The following is a 16,992-nucleotide window of genomic DNA, read 5'->3' as shown; positions in this document are numbered from 1 at the left end:
GAACTCTCTTGCTTTTTCTAAGATCCAACAGACGTTGACAGTTAGATCTCTGGTTCCTCTGCCTTTTCTAAATCCAACTTGTATATCTGGAAGTTCTCAGTTCACATAATGTTGAAGCCTAGCTTGGAGGATTTTGAGCATGACCTTGCTAGCATGTAAAATGAGTGCAATTGTGCGGTAGTTTGAACATTATTTGGCATTGCCTTTCTTTGGGATTGGAATAAAAACTGACCTTTTCCTGTCCTGTGGCCACTACTGAGTTTTCCAAATTTGTTGGCATATTGAGTGCAGCACTTTCACAGCATAAGAGACATTCTTGACATAAGACAACCCATTTTGGTGTAAATCATTTTGTGATCTAAACCTGGTCATGGTGCTGGCCCTTGAACAGGTCTCAGTCAGTAATCAGTGATCTTAAAGGTACAGAGGAATGCAGGGATAGAGAAAATGCAGTGACAAAGCAGAGTCCTAGTTCTTCTCAAGGGATAAACATAATAATACACTTTGAATTCTGCAGGAACTAAGGCTCCCACCCAGGTGGAGGGTGGGCTGATGATGTTGACCCTTCTGACTTAAGACAACAAAGACTTGGACTCTGTCAACCTGATCTTTTCTCCAGTTCTATGTTGAATTCTCTGCTCAAACCCCTCTGGTGGTGCCCTTAGCTTAAAACTTCCCCAGTTTTGCTAGTGGGGAGACAATGCTTTGGGAAAGATCCCTCTTGTTTTCCTTACTTGCTGTGAGTGATAATTCTTTTCATCATCTTTGCCAGCTTGGTTGTGTCTTTTGGTTTGACACTCACTGAGAGGTGAACCCAGTTTTCAGGTCACAGGAGGAGCCAGTATACATAGGAGTTTTTGCAAACAAAACAAAAAACCAGGTAGTTGGAACAGCAAAAGATTATTGCTAAGTAAAGAAAACCAGACATCTTAAGTTAATGAATTTAGCGCCTGTGTATGGGCAGATGCCAGCATTTGGGCTCCTTGGAATCATGCCTTTAATATTCATCTCAGCTATCTAGGGCCAGGATCATTATTTCTTCTTCATAGTAAATCCCCTCAGGGTGCAACGCAGGTGCAGCTGCAGGAGCTGCAGGCTTGGTGGCCTCGGTGTCCTTTGTTTAATGACATGGTGTGCACGCGTGCTAAGTCATTTCAGTCATGTCTGACTGTTTGCGACCCTATGGACTGTACCCTGCCAGCCTCCTCTGTCCCTGGGATTCTCCAGACAAGAATGCTGGAGTGGGTTGCCATGCCCTCCTCCAGGGGATCTTCCCGACCCAGAGATCAAACCCTCGTCTCTTATGTCTTCTGCATTGGCAGGCAGGTTCTTTACCAATACCTGGGAACATGGCAGGGACATTCTTTGTCCACACACAACAGCCAAGATTAGGTCTGAGGACCACAATCCTGACTCCACCCTGGAGGCTGAGAGGCTACAGCCTCCCCTTTGGGGTGATGGGTGTCTTCTCCCAGCCTCCGAGCGTGGTGCACATGAGGTGGTGACACCCTGCACAGGGAAGCGGTGTGGTAGGTGGTCCCAGCTCTGAAGGGCTGAACCCGAAGGTGTTAACCCGGAGCTGGCATCCGGGATTCGGGCCAAAGGGTGGAGTCTGAGAACTGCTGTCCAGAGCAGGGGTGCTGGCCCCAAGCTGGGTCCCAGACGGGTCTCAGCAGGCTGACCTGGGAGACGGGGAGGGGTGGGTGCTCTCTGCACCGCTGCTTAGGAGGTCACCTCCCACCTGCTCTCAGGGTCTTTCCAGTGTGAAGACGTTGGCTGAAGAAGTCACCCTGTACCGCCACCCACTCCTCCCCACCCCAGGGCATCAGGGACCCTGTGGGGGTGGGGGCAAGTCAGCAAGGCCTGAGGGCAGAATGGAGGCCTGGAGCAAGGAAGGCACTGGGGATCTCCGACCACAAACACATGGGTTCCCGGGTGCTGGATCCAGTGGGGTGCCAAAGCCCTGAAAGCCGGCGTCTGCTGGTGAAGAGGAAAAGTTAAAATTTTACATAACCTCCTGCTCATTCTGCCTCCCTAACTCAGCTTGCTCCTTGCAAAGTCTGGATCACGTAGTCTCAGAAAGTGGGGACTTAGAATACTAGGAACTGGAGCTTATCTCACTCACCCTTGTCCTGCTCTTTGCAATTGCCCAGCCCCTGCAAACCTGCTTAATCATGCCTGTCGGTGTAAAGGTCAGACATCTCCTTCCCTGTCTTAACTCATGTTCCCTTAGTTTAAACCAGCCTATAACAGCTAGTGTTGACCACTATGAAGTGGGAAAAGAAAAGTGAAAGTCGCTCATTCCTGTCTGACTCTTCGCAAATATACAGTCCATGGAATTCTCCAGGCCAGAATACTGGAGTGGGTAGCTTTTCCCTTTCTCCAGGGGATCTTCCCAACCCAGGGATCGAACCCAGGTCTCCCACATTGCAGGGGGATTCTTCACCACCTGAGCCACAAGGGAAGCCCAAAAATACTGGAGTGGGTAGCCTATCCCTTCTCCAGCAGACCTTTCCAACCCAGGGATCAACCGGGTTCTCCCGCATTGCAGGTGGATTCTTTACCAACTGAACTATGAGGGAAGCCCACTATAAGTCCACTAAAGTCTGTCTCTAAAAACTCCGTAACCCCTTTGTTCGGGGATTAGCGCTTGGAGTGCTAACTCCTCTGGGCCCCCTGACATAATAAATCTGAGTTCTCCAACTCTCCGAGTGTGGTGCTTGCTTTCTCTAGTACTGGTTCCGGCAACACTGGGATGGACTGACTTCCACCTCTCCCCAAACAACCCGCTAATCCCCAGCGCTTGGCTGGGGCCCCTCGGCCCAGGCCCCGCCCCTGTCGCCCCGCCCCTCAGTCGCCCCGCCCCGCGCAGCCCCGCCCCTCGGCCGCTAGCCCCCCGCCCACGACCATGGTGGTGCTCAAGGGCGTCCCGGCGCTCCTTTCCCCGGAGATCCTCTTCGCCCTGGCGAGAATGGGCCACGGAGATGAGATCGGTGAGCGCGGGGTCCGAGCGTCCGGGAGAGCCGGCCCAGCGGGCCGCAGGCGGGCAGGGCGCCGGGCCTGGGCTGGGGTGGGCAGGTCCGGTTCCTTCTCCAGCCCGGCGTCCGGGCTGAGCGGCCCCGCGCACGCCCCGCCGCAGCCCTGCGCGCGGCCCCCGGTTCAGCCCCGTCCCCTGCCGGCCCTCGGGCCCGCACCGCCGGCGCCCGGGCTGGCCTGGGACGTGTGCGTCGGTCTCTCTTCCTGAGACTGCGGCCGCGCGCCCGGAGCCCGCCCAGCCTTCGGCGACCCCTCAGGTCCTCGGGCGCGGGGTCTCCCGTCCCTCGCGCTCACAGACCCGGGCGGGGCGGGGCGAGTCCTCAGGCGTCGGCCCTGCGGCTCCGGGTCTGTGCCCCGCCACGCGGCGCGAGGGACGTGGGCCGACCCAGCGCTGATGTCTGGCCGTGCTGGCCCTCCAGTTCTCGCAGACGTGAACTTCCCCAGCAGCTCCATCTGCAGAGGCGGCCCGGAGGAGATCCGCGCCGACGGTGAGCCCCGCCTGCCGCAGGGTGGGTGGGAGGGGCGCTGGGCTCTGCTCCCGCTCCCACCAAGCCCGCAGGCACAGCCCCAGGGACCCAGGAAGTCTCAGCGCCAGTTCCTCCCTCAGCCCCCGCCCCTGGGCCTCCTGCGCCGTCTCACGCAGCACTTGGTGGCCTCTTACAAATGGGAAAACAGGCCCGACCGAGCAGTGGTGCCCAGCCCAGGCCAAGCGCTCAGCCTTGACTCTGCTATAGAATCCCAGCACTGGTGATCTGGCCCCAAATGTTCGAGGTGTCCGCACACTCACAAGCCTCTAAAGACCTTCTCACCCTCTCATGGGCGGGGGAGGGGGGTGGGGGGACGGGTCCCAGGTCCCGGAAGGGGACAGTGGGAGGTGAGTCTGGGGGGCGGGCCCTGGAGCCAGGTCCTGGAGGGGACACGTAAGAGAGAGGTTAGCAGTCCTGAGGGTAACGGGGGTGGGCTGGGCTCGGCTCTGCCTGGGTGCTTCCCACCCCCAGCCATGTTCTGAGGGTGGGATGGTCCTTTCTTTTCATGGGCTTCTGTATTTCCCAGTTTTGTACATGAACACACATTAGTTTAACAATCAGAAACCAACTTTCAGGAGAGCAGGGGGCTTTGGAGCCAAGCGGGGCAGGTCTGAGGGCAGCCAAGAGAGGCCTCTTCCCAGACCCCACTGTTGTCTCAGGGGGTCATCTCCAGGGCCTCCTGGGATCAAGAAGGTGGCCTGGCTGCCCCTCCTGGTGGACACGTGTTTGGGGTCCCCACCAACGGCCTGTGTGGAAGAGTGAAGGTGGCGTGCGCAGGGCCAGACGGAGACAGGGGCTGTGGCTCCGGCGGGGAGACTCAGTGTGAACTCAGTAAGTGTCCCCAGGTAGGCAGCTCGAGCCCGGTGTCTGAGGCCACCCTCTGCCCCCAGGCCTGGGCATCCCCCAGCTCCTGGAGGCTGTGCTGCAGCTGCTACCCCTGGACACCTACGTGCAGAGCCCGGTAAGGCTGCTCCTGGCCTCGGCCCACCTTCTGCCAGATCATGGGGGACCACTTGCCCTGATGGGGTGGGGAGGACGTGTGTTCCCGAGGTCCTGGACCGACCAGAGGAGCCCTGGGGCACCCAGGGCAAGGTGGGTGGCCACAGAGCCGAGCCTCTCCATCCCTAGGCTGTGGTCATGGAGCTGATGCCCAGCGACAGGAAGAGGGGCCTGCTGACCCCAGTGTGGACGAGCTACCAGTCCATCCTCTCCAAGGCTGGCTATGAGGTGAGCCTGAGATCTCCACCGGGAAAGGGCTCAGGGACCCTCTGTGCCTTGGAGGCCCAGGAGAACTCTGCACCACGGGCCAACCCCCTCCTTGCCGGGACCCTCATCTGTCTCTGCCCGGGGGTCCTCACACACCCCAGCCTGGGGACAGCAGGGTACCCCTGGTTCCCACCTGTGGCCAGAGGCCAGGCCCGATGCTGCCTGTCACCCCTGTCCTACAAAGGGCCAGGCAGGTCTTGGGTGGGACTTTCCTGAAGAGAGGACCCGGGGCTCCCAGTCCACACAGTGGCCCCCAGCCCCACCCACCACCTGAGTGCAGCTCAGGTGATTCAAGGGCCCCAGGCAGGTGGCCACCACAGCCCCCTGTGTCCCTGCCTGCCCAGCCCGCACAGGTCAGAAGGCCAGTGTCCTTGGGGCCCCGGCCTGGAGACTCTCCTGTTGCTGCCGGGCCTGGGCTTCAACTTTCCTGCTTTGCCTTCCAGGGCTCCCTGGGGATGGTGGAGAGGTTTGCGTTTTATGAGCGGGCCAAAAAGGCTTTTGCTATTGTGGCAACTGGGTGAGTTCCGGCTGGATCCAGTGGGTCACACTACGTCTGCCGAGCAGGGTCCCTACCCCTTCCCACTCCAGAGCTCTCTCCACCCTCCACGCAGCCCCTGCCCTGGGACTAAACGCCCCACAGGGAATGAGAGCGCCGAGGGGTTTGCTGGGCGTGCCCGGGCAGCCGGGTCCTCTGCATCCCCGCCCGGTGCTCAGCCTGCTCCTTGTGCAGGGAGACAGCCCTCTACGGGAACCTCATCCTCAAGAAGGGGGTGCTGGCTCCCGAAGACCTGTGCCAGACCTGTTGAAGACCACCCGCCAAGAGAGGAATCTACACCCCTGAGCCTGCCGAGGCCACCAGCAGACACGTCCATCCGGTGGCCAGATAAGCCAGCCTGGCCCTCCCCAGCAGCACCCAAAGCTCGCCTTGCCAGGGTCCTACATGGGCCTCTGCTGACCAGGGCCAGGATTATCCCGTTTATGACAATGATGCAAAAGTGAGGTGGTGTGCCCAACGCTGGGTCCAAAGCTTTAAACAGTAGCTCTTTCCTAACTCACAGAGGCCTGTTTGGTGCTGAGTGCAAGGGAGGCTGTTGGCTCCCCAGAGAGCAGAGCCCCACCCACTCTTGGTGAATCCTCAGGGGGGAGGTAAGGCCTTCCTCCTCCCAGTAGGTTTGGGTCACCTGACTTGGCAAGTCCCTGGATGTGGAAAAAGAGTGCACACAGGTAGAGAGAGACCCGTGAGGGGAGAGCACACAGGGGGCCTGGGCAGGGCCCTGGGGGTCTGGGTGGGGGTCCTTGGTGATGAAGCACAGGGCAGGTGGAGGGGGTGCGTCAGCCGCCCGGGCAGCCCTGAGTAGGGTGTGGGCTTGCGCGAGCCCCGCCCGGCTGCAAGCACTAAGGTGGTCCTTGAAGAGGGGGCTGCGGCTGTTCCTTCAGCCCCAAAGGCAGGAGGGAAGATGTCAGGGGCTGGCCCGGGAGCTCTGGGGACCGACCAGACCATCAGCTGGGGGACAGGCACTGCCGTGTTCCCTCTCCGGTGGTTAGGCACCTACTGAATGTGTACACACAAGCCTGAGTGCGTCTGGGAATGGCTGGGGTGGTGGTAGAGGACAGGGGGATGCCCCACGCCCAGGTGAAGGGGGCCCGTGAGGCTGCGGTGGCATCCTGGTATGTTCTCGAACTGGGTCTCAAACTACGGTGGGCAGGGGTCCCACTGGCCGCTGCATAGCGTCCCTCCCTGAGGGTCCCCTCCTTCCTCCTCCAGACTCTACAGGACTGGGTGCGGGAGCTGGGGTGACCGGGGAGCCCCAGGGCCCGGAGGAGCCTCCCGTGGTCTGGACCCAGGGCTGGTGGACCTGGAGGGCAAACAGGCGCACTGGGCAGGTCTGGGACTCAGCCTGGGGAAGGGACCATGCTGTGGCCCGCCACTGCTGGGGCTTAATCTCAGACATCTGACCCTACAGCCGGCCGCTTCCAGCCAAAGAAGGGCCTCTTTTGAAACAGCTTTATTGAGGTTGAAGTCTCAGGCAGTAAGCAGATCACATTTAACATGTTCAGTTAAGCTCGTTTGGGTGTTGAATCAGCAACCCCATCCCTACCCCGCAGGTCGGTGTGCACTTTGCAGAATTTGGTTCGCGAGGAAGGCCGCGTGTGCCCAGCACGCTCCTGTAGGGTGCTTGCGAGGAAGGCTGCGTGTGCCCAGCACGCTCGTGTGGGTGCTTGCGAGGAAGGCCGCGTGTGCCCAGCACGCTCGTGTGGGTGCTTGCGAGGAAGGCCGCGTGTGCCCAGCACGCTCGTGTGGGTGCTTGCGAGCAAGGCCGCGTGTGCCCAGCACGCTCGTGTGGGTGCTTGCCAGGAAGGCCGCGTGTGCCCAGCACGCTCGTGTGGGTGCTTGCCAGGAAGGCCGCGTGTGCCCAGCATGCTCCTGTAGGGTGCTTTCGAGCAAGGCCGCGTGTGCCCAGCATGCTCGTGTGGGTGCTTGCCAGGAAGGCCGCGTGTGCCCAGCACGCTCGTGTGGGTGCTTGCCAGGAAGGCCGCGTGTGCCCAGCACGCTCGTGTGGGTGCTTGCCAGGAAGGCCGCGTGTGCCCAGCACGCTCCTGTAGGGTGCTTGCGAGGAAGGCCGCGTGTGCCCAGCACGCTCGTGTGGGTGCTTGTGAGGAAGGCCGCATGTGCCCAGCATGCTCCTGTAGGGTGCTTGCGAGGAAGGCCGCGTGTGCCCAGCACGCTCCTGTAGGGTGCTTGCCGTGTGAGCCCATGATTCCTCTTTGCTGCTGAGCGGGGTTCCACGGCTCCCTGGCACCTCTTGGGGGGCTCTGGGTTGCTTCCAGCTCTTGGCTGTTACAGATAAGCTTGCTGTGAATGTGAGCTCTGGGGTAAACACCTCTGTTTAAGGCTTGGCCGTAGAGCACACGTGTGTGACTTTGTAAGAAGCCCCCAGACTGTTTCAGGCCGCTGAGCCACTTGACCTCCCCAGCCCCAGGGAATACGCGTGGCAGCCCTGGTCCTCACCCCTCTCTAGTGGGACTGTCCTGATGTCGCCTCCAGCTTTACTTCTCCTTCCCTACTGGTTAACGATGTTGAGTATCTTCTCATAGGTGTGTGTGGCCTTCTGTCTTTTGTCTTTGCTGACGTGAACGGTCAGTCTCTTGCCCATTTTGGACCAGAGCCCTTAATGATCCTGGTCCCCAATTCCCCTGGGGGAGAGGGTGGGCTCCCACCCCCACCAGGCAGCCCTGTGGCCCCAGCGGATGACCTGCTCTCCAGCTTGCTCCTGGCACCGCCTGCCCGGGGATGCATCGGATCCCACAGGACTGCCCCGACGATGCCCTTCTCCAAATGTCAGTCCCAAGTGCTTCTGGCTGACTGGCTGTAGATTCGGGGTCCCTACAACCCCTCCTCAGGCTTGATTAATTTCCTGGAGCAGCCCACAGAACTCGGGGAAACAACCACTCCCTGAATCACCATTTACCCTAAAAGGACAGGACTCGGGAACCGCCAGGTGGGGAGGTCCTGGGGGGGGGGGCATCCCTGCCCGCCGGGCACCACTCTCCCCACCTTTGCACATGCTCAGCAACCCCAGAGCGCCCTAGACCAGCCTGGTTTTCTCTGAGGGTTCATGCACTGGCCACTGGCAATTGATCCAACCCCCAGCCTCCTCCCCTCCCTCAGGACTGGGTGTGGGGCTGGAAGTTCCAACCCTCAATTCCTGGTGGGTTCTCTGGCAACTGGTCCCATCCTTAGGGACTTTCCCAGAGTCACCTCATTCACACAGTGAAGGATCACACTCATCACAGGAAGTCCCAAGGCTTTTAGCACCTCCATGCCAGGATCAGGGATGAGGACCAAACATGTTTCTGATGACAAATCACAGCATTTTTCACTTAGTCCAAGCTCTTGCTGGGGATCCCCTGTGCCCACCAGAAGGTTCTTGTTCAGTCACTCAGTTGTGTCCAACTCTTTGCAACCCCATGGACTGCGGCACGCCAGGCTTCCCTGTCCTTCACCATCTGGAGCTTCCTCAAATTCACATCCATTGAGTCGGTGATACCATCCAAGCATCTCATCCTCTGTCGTCCCCTTCTCCTCCTTCCTTCCATCTTGCCCAGCATCAGGGTCTTTTCTAATGAGTCAGTTCTTTGAATCAGGTGGCCAAAGTATGGGATCGTCAAGCTTCAGCATCAGTCCTTCCAATGAATATTCAGGACTCATTTCCTTTAGGATTGGCTGGTTTCATCTACTTGCAGTTAAAGGGACTCTGAACAGTCTTCTCCAGCACCACAGCTTAAAAGCATCAATTCTTCAGTGCTCAGCCTTCTTTATGTTCCAGCTCTCACATCCATACATGACTACTGGAAAAACCATAGCTTTGACTAGACAGACTTCTTTTGGCAAAGTAATGTCTCTGCTTTTTAATATGCTGTCTAGGTTGGTCATATCTTTTCTTCCAAGGACCAAGTGTCTTTTAATTTCATGGTTGCAGTCACCACCTGCAGTGATTTTGGAGCCCCCCAAAAATAAAGTCTGCCACTGTTTCCACTGTTTCCCTATTTGCCAGGAAGTGATGGGACTGAATGTCATGATCGTAGTTTTTTGAATGTTGAGTTTTAAGCCGGCTTTTTCACTCTCCTCCTTCACTTTCGTCAAGAGGCTCTCTAGTTCCTCTTCACTTTCTGCCGTAAGGGTGGTGTCATCTGCCTATCTGCAATTATTGATATTTCTCCCAGCGGTCTTGATTCTAGCTTGTGCTTCATCCAGCCCAGCATTTCGCATGATATACTCTGCATATAAGTTAAATAAGCAAGGTAACAATATACAGCCTTGAAGTACTCCTTTCCCAATTTTGAGCCAGTCTGTTGTTCCATGTCCAGTTCTAACTGTTGCTTCCTCCCATCCAAGTACTAACCAGGCCCGACCCTGCTAACTGTTGCTTCCTGACCTGCATACAGATTTCTCAGGAGGCAGGTAAGGTGGTCTGGTATTCCCATCTCTTTAAGAATTTTCCACGGTTGTGATCCACAGTCAATGGCTTTAGCATAGTCAATGAAGCAGAAGTAGATGTTTTTCTGGAATCTTCTTGCTGTTTCTATGATCCAACAGATGTTGGCAATTTGATCTCTGGTTCCTCTGCCTTTTGCAAAATCCAACTTGTACATTGGAAGTTCTCAGTTCATATACTGTTGAAGCCTAGCTTGGAGAATTTTTGAGCATGACCCTTGCTAGCATGAGAAGTGAGTGCAACTGTGCGGTAGTTTGAGCATTCTCTGGCATTGCCTTTCTTTGGGATTGGAATGAAAACTGACCTTTTCCAGTCCTGTGGCCACTGCTGAGTTTTCCAAATTTGCTGGCATATTGAGTGCAGCACTTTCACAGCATCATCTTTTAGGATTTGAAATAGCTCAACTGGAATTGCATCACCTCCACTAGCTTTGTTCGTAGTGATGCTTCCTAAGGCCCAAATGACTTCACACTCCAGGATGTCTGGCTCTAGGTAAGTGATCACATCATCGTGATGATCTGGGTCATGAAGATCTATTTTGTACAGTTTTCTGTGTATTCTTGCTACCTCTTAATATCTTCTACTTCTGTTAGGTCCATACCATTTCTGTCCATTATTGTGTCCATCTTTGCATGAAATATTCCCTTGGTATCTCTAATTTTCTTGAAGAGATCTCTAGCCTTTCCCATTCTATTTTTTCTTATATTTCTTCGGATTGATCACTGAGGAAATCTTTCTTATCTCTCCTTGCTATTCTTTGGAACTCTGCATTCAGATGTTCCTTTTCTCCTTTGCCTTTAGCTTCTTTTCTTTTCTTGGCTATTTGTAAGGCCTCCTCTGACAATCATTTTGCCCTTTTGCATTTCTTTTTCTTGGGGATGGTTTTGGTCACCGCCTCCTGTACAATGTCACGAACCTCTGTTCATAGCTCTTCAGGCTCTCCGTCTATCAGATCTAATCCCTTGAATCCGATTGTCACTTCCACTCTTGGGTTCAACCAAAAGCTCGGAGTCGGGGAAGAGCACAGACCACCCTTTCCAGCCGTGGGAGGAAGGGTCACAGCCGGTCCACTCGGGGCAGCTCAGGCGTGTGGCGGTGAGGGTCGGTGGGCACCGCCTGGCTAAGAGCCTGTGCCCAGGGCCGTGCATCAGGGCAGAAGGCCATGGCTCCCGGAGGGTGGCCTCCGTCGTCCCCTCCCTGTCCAGGTGCCTCCCCCACCAGTGGTCACTGCAGATGTGTTGCCTGGTGATGGGGGCAGAGGGAGGGGATCGTGCTCGGAGTCAGAGGACTCGGCGCCCTCGGGCGGCTGAGCAGTGCGAATGCCCCTGGGAGTTTAGGGGGTTGCAGGGGGAACTAGCCAGGCAGGCCTCCCCTAACTCCTCCTCCACCCTGTCTGCCATGAAGGACCAGAAGGGGCCACGGCTGTTTCAGGTAACAGACCTCCCCAGGATCTCAGTCAGGGGGCTGAGCAGCCCGTGGCCTCCACCAGTGTCCCCTGCTCACCCTGAGGCCCCCTGGTGCCCGCTGCCTCTCCAGCTGGGCCTTCGGTGCAGGAACGGCCCAAGATGACCAGGCTCCAGTGGGGCTGGAGGCAGCTTTGGCCACAAACACCCCCCTGGGCTGCCCAAGGCCGTGCCCAGCGTGGACCTGGGTCTGCCCTCCTCAGGACAGTGGTGCCTGATGGCCTGTACTCTCACTTGGAGATGGCTGTCCCCTCGCTGACAGGGTGATCTGGAGGAGCCATGAGCCCTCATGAGGGCTGTGTGAGGTTCAGTACACCCTGAGACCTGGGCAATTCTGGGGCAGGAGCAGGGGACTGAGTCGGCACTGCCCCTGTACTTAGGCGGTGAGGTGCCTGGTGGGGAGACCAGGACTGCTCCGCCCCAGTTAGGACTGGACCTTGAGCAGGTCTTTCCTAATAGCTCAGTTGGTAAAGAATCCGCCTCCAATTCAGGAGATCTGAGTTTGATTTCTGGGTTGGGAAGATCCCCTGGAGAAAGGAAAGGCTACCCACTCCAGTATTCTGGCCTGGAGGATCCCATGGACAGTCCATGGGGTTGCAAAGAATCAGACGTGACTGAACGACTTTCGCTTTCTTTCACTGTGAGCAGGTCACTGCCAGGCCTTGGTTACCTCATCGGTGCCTGGGTGCGAGAGCCCCTGTTGGGCTGGGAGGCTTGTACGCTGCTGAGCAGTGCATCTTGGGGTGAGGCTACCATTTGAGTCCTTGAGGAGCTTGAAACTGGGGGGTGACATACTGGCTCTAGGGCACGTGAGGTCCCCGCTGGGCATCTCATTGTGTCTCAACGCCGAGTGGGCTCCGTCCAGCCGGGGGGAGGGTTCAGGCACCAAGCGTGTCCCTCTACACCCCGGGCCCCAGGGAAAGCCCTCTGCACCTGCACGCAGACGGCACGCAGCGCTCCAGTGACCTGCACCCACGACCGACGGCGGGCCTGCCGACCCGCGGGACACAGGGCCTGGGCCCATCTGCCCCACTCGCCCATGCACTGTCTGCTTGTGCCCGTCCCCTGAGCCAGCAGTGCCGGGTCCCCTCCTCCCAGTCTTCCCGCTCTCCGATCCCGCTCCATCCCCGCCCATCCCAGCACCCCGGAGGCCGGGGGGAGCAGCTGCTGCCAGGTGCCAGGGCTCTGGGCGGGGGCCTGGGCTCAGCTTGTGCTGCAGGGACCCTGCATGTGTGGGGCCAGCCTGCGGCCCCCTTCTCCCAGACAGCGGGCAGCCCACAATCACTATTCTTGAAGAGACGCCGCCACCTCTGCAGGCTTTATTTTCCTCCGGCCGGGGCGGGGTCAGGGCTCCCTGGGGTGGTAGATGTGGTCTCGGTCCTCCTCAGGTCCGTGAAGCACCTGTCCAGGGGGCAGCACCCGAGCCCAGGGCCTCGCCTCCTCCAGGGCCTCCTCGGGCCCGTCATGGAACAGGCTGTCCCGGTCAGGCTCAGGACCCTCCCTCGGGCCCAGGACGCGGCCCAGGGCATCCTCGGTCTCTGCCGGGGCTTTGGCACCTGGGGACGGACAGAGCAGCTGTGGCCTCAGCCTCCCTCCCGAGGTGTCGTCGTCCCAGCCGACCCCATGCCCCCCGGCACAGCGGGCACTGCCCACCCCCACCTTGCTGCTCCTCGCTGGTGGCCATGAGCTTGGGCGCCATGAGCAGCCAGATGAGCTGGTTGTCCTTCTCCGGAGACTCGACCTCGTGGGCATCCCAGGCCCTGTGATTCAGAGCGCTGGTTCACGTCCCATGCGCAGCAGGAGGCCCAGCCCTGGCCCAGATCCCCAGGCCAGGGTCCCCGCCGCATCCCTCCTGTGTGTGGGCCCAAGGAGGCCCTGCTGGCGAGGCCTGGAGGAGGCTCCAGGGGCCTGGCCAGGGCAGAGGTCAGCGGAGCCCGGGGCTGCAGACGGGGCCGCATCCGCTGGCCTAGCCACCCGGCCCGTGCAGCTGTCTGCCTGCTGCCCCCCAGCGGGAGCCAGCCTAGTGGGTGCCAGGGCCCCGGGTGGGCTGAGGGGCCCGATCCTCTGTGTGGGGTGGCAGGGGGCCGCCGAATCCCCCAGGCCCGCGCTCTGGTCTGCTCAGTCAGCTAGCTCTCAGGGGCTCCCGTACCTCCCCTCCCCAAAGCTGGACACGACCCCCCACCACCAAGGTCCCCGGGGGCGGGAAGGACTGCCAGGGGCACTCACTCCACTGTGTCCTGCTCAGCCCCGACTTTGCCTTTGGTCTGGACGCGGACCTGGGAGAGGGAGGCCCCAGGTGAGGCTCAGCGCAGCGCTCCGGGGGGGGGGGGGGGGGGGGGGAGGGGGCGGGGCGGGCAGCTGGGAGGGGCCACACTGCTGGCTCCATCCTGCCCCGCATCTCTGGCTGGAGGCCTTGTGGTTTCTGGGGAGACTTGGGGACAGCATGGGGCTGCACCTGCTCCACCCACCCCAGCTGGCAGCCTGAGGACAGGGCTGGTTCCTCTGCCTGTCCTTCCTGTAGGGCCGACGGGGACAGGGCAGCAGGTGAAACGGCGACCCACTGCCGTGACCGGGCCCAGCAGCTGCGGGACAGCTGTGCCCGTCCGCCTGTGTCTCCCCCTTGACCTGAGCACTCCCAGGCTGTAGGGCGGGGTGGCCTGGACCCGGGGCTGGGGAAGGACATGGTCCCAGCAGTCGTGGCCCCCTGGGCAGCCCTGCACACGGAGGGGTCCCAGGCTTCTCAGCACAGGTGAGCCTCACCAGGCCCCCTCCTCCACCCGGCTCACCTGGGGTCATCGATACTTGTCCCGCAGACCCTGCTGAGGGCCCCAGTGCCCACAGGCCCTGCGGTCGCATCCGCTGGTGCCTTTCCAGCCCCGGGGGGCGGCTGGGTGAGGAGTCCACACGTACCTGGTGGGTCCGAGCTGAGCCTGCCTCTAGCAGCAACACAGCCACCAGGCCCGTGAGCAGCAGGAGCCTGGGGGCAGAGGGGAGGGTGAGAGGCAGGCCACTCCTGCCCCTCCACCTCGAGGCAGGACGCCTGGCCTGGCCGGCAGTGGTCCAACTGGGGGAGCCAGGGGCAGGTCCTGCTCAGGTCCACAGCTAGTTCACTGTCCCCCGCGTCGCAGATCAGGACACGCAGGCCAGGCCCACGCCTGATCCCCACCCTGCAGGCCCCGGTTTCCCGCGGCCTTGCCTGCAGCTCTGGAATCTCTGTCGGCTGTGTGCTCGGGGCCGGGGCTGAGGGGTGGGTGAGGGGCCCACAGCACTCCGAGGCTACACCCTGTGGCTCCTCAGAGGCAGACGGCACTTCCCTCTGCCCCCGACATGGGCAGGAAAGATGGGGTGCTCTGCATGGACACCTGCAGCCTGACCTTGAGGCCAAAGACCAAGCCCGAGCAGGGCTTCTGGGGGGCGTGGCCAAGACTAGGTGAGGGGGACGCAGGGGACACGAGGTGACCTGAGGACTCAGGGCCGGGGCTGACGGCAGGGGCGTGAGGCGTGTGAGGGTGCACACGTGTGCAGGTGTGTGCTGTGTGCGTGCCCTGGCATCTCGGTTATTAAACCACAGGACACTAGGCCCCTGGGGAGCGGCTGCCGCTGCGCGTGCGCTTATTAAGCTGCTTCAGTCGTGTCCGGCCCTAAACTGAGACCTTACTGCGGTCTGGGCCCTCCCGGGACAGAATCTGAAGCAGACAGTCCAGGATCGCCCGGCACCGCGGGGGCGGCAGCCTGTAGCCCCTGCCTTCCAGACCCTGGTGGAGAGCAGCCCGCCGCGCCGGCCGCCCGCAGCTGCTGCGTGTCCCGGCTCGGGCCGCTGCCCAGCACAGCCTCCCTTCTGTGCCGCTCGGGCTCCTTCTGTCTGCTGACTGGATGCTGCCCGACTCCACTGGGGTTTCGCTTGAATAAACAGACCGTCTCACCCGCCAAGCTTGGCTCAGCTGTCCCTGTGTAGGGAGCACTCACTCCTGGGGAGAGCCTGGGGGCCATGTTTGGGGGGAGGGGCCAAGGCTTCCTGCCGATACCCCAGCTTCGCCTCCAGCCCCACGGAGACCTTCACCCCTCCAGGTGACTCATGGGGTTTCCATGCACACCACGGGGGCAAAGGGCAGGCACCTGCCCTGGACTGCAGGGCCCTGGCCTGATCTGGGCACCGAGCCCTAGGCAGAGGCTCTGAACACCAGGAGGCCCCCATGTCACTGATGGGCCCACCTCGTGTCCAAGCTGGGGTGCCTGGAAGAGCCGCCAGGACAGGAGGGCCAGGGGAGCTTGGACGTGAGGAGGGGTGGCGCCCAGCAGGAGCCGCAGGACTTCCCGGCCTCAACCCCAGCTCCCAGGGTGACGACCCCTTGGGTTCCAGCTGCCCCCGCCCCCGGGGCCCCCCGGGCCTCCAGCCCTACCTCATCGTCTTAACCCGTTTCCCTTTTGTCATAGAGCTGCCTCCTCTGACCCTGGTGTCTCCCACCTGCTTCCAGGGCCTCTCCGGTGCTTCTCCTTCTCCCAAGGCGCCCCAAGAGACAGGGGCTCTCTCTCCCGAGCCACAGAGGTGGCCTTTGGAGATGGAGCCCTGGGGACAACGACCGTTCTGGGGGACTCAGGAGGGAGAGCTCTGTCCCCAGGCCCGGAACACCTGGGAGGAGCCAGCGTCTGAGGGGCCAGCCAGACAGAGCCTGGACCCCCGTCCAGAACCAAGCTGGGCTGTGGGCACAGGTGCCCCGAGCCTGGTCCCTGCACTGGGGCTCCGGACCCAAGAGACCGCCCAGCAAAGCTGTGATAAGACGGGGTGTTTGAGGGGGTACCCGGGTTTAAGGGTGCTGAGCATTACCTTCTCATGTCAGGGTCGCCTTCCTGGTGCAGAGGGTGCTCGCGGGGGCCCACAGTTTCAGACCCAGGTAGGGGGCAGCCCAGGTGTCCAGACGGCTGGTCCTGTTCCTCCCGCCCTCGCCTCTCCAGGTTTTATGGCCCCTGTGTGGGCGTGTCTGGACACAGGTCAGGGGCCAGGGATCCTGGCTGTGCTGACAAGGTGACTGGGTCCCCCTCCACCCGTCGGTCACACCCATGACCCTCCCCAGGAGCGGCTCTCAGCCCGCTCCCAAGACCTGGCTCAGCCCTGCTGCCCCATCTCTCCACACGCTGGGATCCGCACTGCCTGCTCCCCACCCACCTGTGTTCTGATGCTGCAGGCCTTGCCACCAGGGGGTTCGGACCCCAAGCTGGGCCAACTGTGGCTGGAAGCCAGAGGGCATCCCAGCCCACCCCTCCCACTGGGCCCTCAGCCACAGCTGCTGGACTCCTCTGAAATGTCACGAGTTCACAAAACTCTTTAATAATCCAGTACTCAACCCAAGCAATATCTGACTGTATCCAATATTGTCATACAGTTATCACATATGAGAGCTTTACCAGTAAAAACACTCCTCTACAGGTTACACCTCTGACTGCACGTGTAGACGTCCCCATGCAGGATCTACGGTTCCTGTAGCTGCAGCACTCAACTCTCAAGCCTTCAAGCCGCAGAGCAGATCCAGGCCTTTCATCCGCCGAATGAAGAGTAGTCATAATAGCTCTGCCCGCTCATCACTGCTCCTCCGTGGGCCACACCACACCTTAGCTGTCCTCACCCAGATGCTGTGATGGTGCAGGCGGGCTTTGGCCCTTAGAGCTGCTCATGGCCTCACCTCACATGAAAGGATGCTTTGTGTG

At 60.1% G+C, this 16,992-nt stretch overlaps 2 protein-coding genes across 3 annotated transcripts; one reads left to right on the top strand and one right to left on the bottom strand.

Annotated features, from left to right (window-relative positions):
- Positions 1–2,867: 2,867 nt before the first annotated feature.
- On the top strand, positions 2,868–5,884 carry FUOM (fucose mutarotase). 2 transcript variants are annotated; one of them, XM_061162965.1, is made up of 6 exons: positions 2,868–2,993; positions 3,456–3,524; positions 4,454–4,524; positions 4,692–4,790; positions 5,273–5,346; positions 5,560–5,884. In XM_061162965.1, the coding sequence occupies exons 1-6, from the start codon at positions 2,909–2,911 to the stop codon at positions 5,633–5,635; spliced, it is 474 nt and encodes a 157-aa protein (XP_061018948.1). In that variant the 5' UTR covers positions 2,868–2,908; the 3' UTR covers positions 5,636–5,884. The 2 variants fall into 2 exon arrangements, with proteins under 2 accessions (XP_061018948.1, XP_061018949.1); XM_061162966.1 differs by lacking the exon at positions 5,273–5,346.
- A 6,710-nt stretch (positions 5,885–12,594) lies between these two features.
- PRAP1 (proline rich acidic protein 1) lies at positions 12,595–16,271 on the bottom strand. The gene is made up of 5 exons (XM_061162967.1): positions 16,115–16,271; positions 14,200–14,266; positions 13,516–13,565; positions 12,949–13,049; positions 12,595–12,845 (listed from the first exon to the last, which is right to left on the bottom strand). Exons 1-5 carry the CDS (start codon positions 16,120–16,122, stop codon positions 12,634–12,636), a joined length of 438 nt encoding a protein of 145 aa, XP_061018950.1. The 5' UTR covers positions 16,123–16,271; the 3' UTR covers positions 12,595–12,633.
- Between the last annotated feature and the right edge of the window lie 721 nt (positions 16,272–16,992).

Source organism: Dama dama, chromosome 15 (genome assembly GCF_033118175.1).
Source record: "Dama dama isolate Ldn47 chromosome 15, ASM3311817v1, whole genome shotgun sequence".
In the NCBI taxonomy this organism is placed as follows: Eukaryota; Metazoa; Chordata; class Mammalia; order Artiodactyla; family Cervidae; genus Dama; species Dama dama.
The sequence above is the reverse complement of the archived record's forward strand: the minus strand, read 5'-3'. Positions and strand labels throughout refer to the sequence as shown.

Coding starts and splice junctions, on each gene's coding strand:
- PRAP1 (XM_061162967.1), bottom strand. Junction 13,050..13,515: donor GCTGAGCAGGACACAGTGGA/GTGAGTGCCCCT, acceptor TCTGAATCACAG/GGCCTGGGATGCCCACGAGG. Junction 12,846..12,948: donor CACCAGCGAGGAGCAGCAAG/GTGGGGGTGGGC, acceptor GTCCGTCCCCAG/GTGCCAAAGCCCCGGCAGAG.
- FUOM (XM_061162965.1), top strand. CDS start 2,909: ATGGTGGTGCTCAAGGGCGTCCCGGCGCTCCTTTCCCCGGAGATCCTC. Junction 3,525..4,453: donor GGAGGAGATCCGCGCCGACG/GTGAGCCCCGCC, acceptor CTCTGCCCCCAG/GCCTGGGCATCCCCCAGCTC. Junction 5,347..5,559: donor TTTGCTATTGTGGCAACTGG/GTGAGTTCCGGC, acceptor CTCCTTGTGCAG/GGAGACAGCCCTCTACGGGA.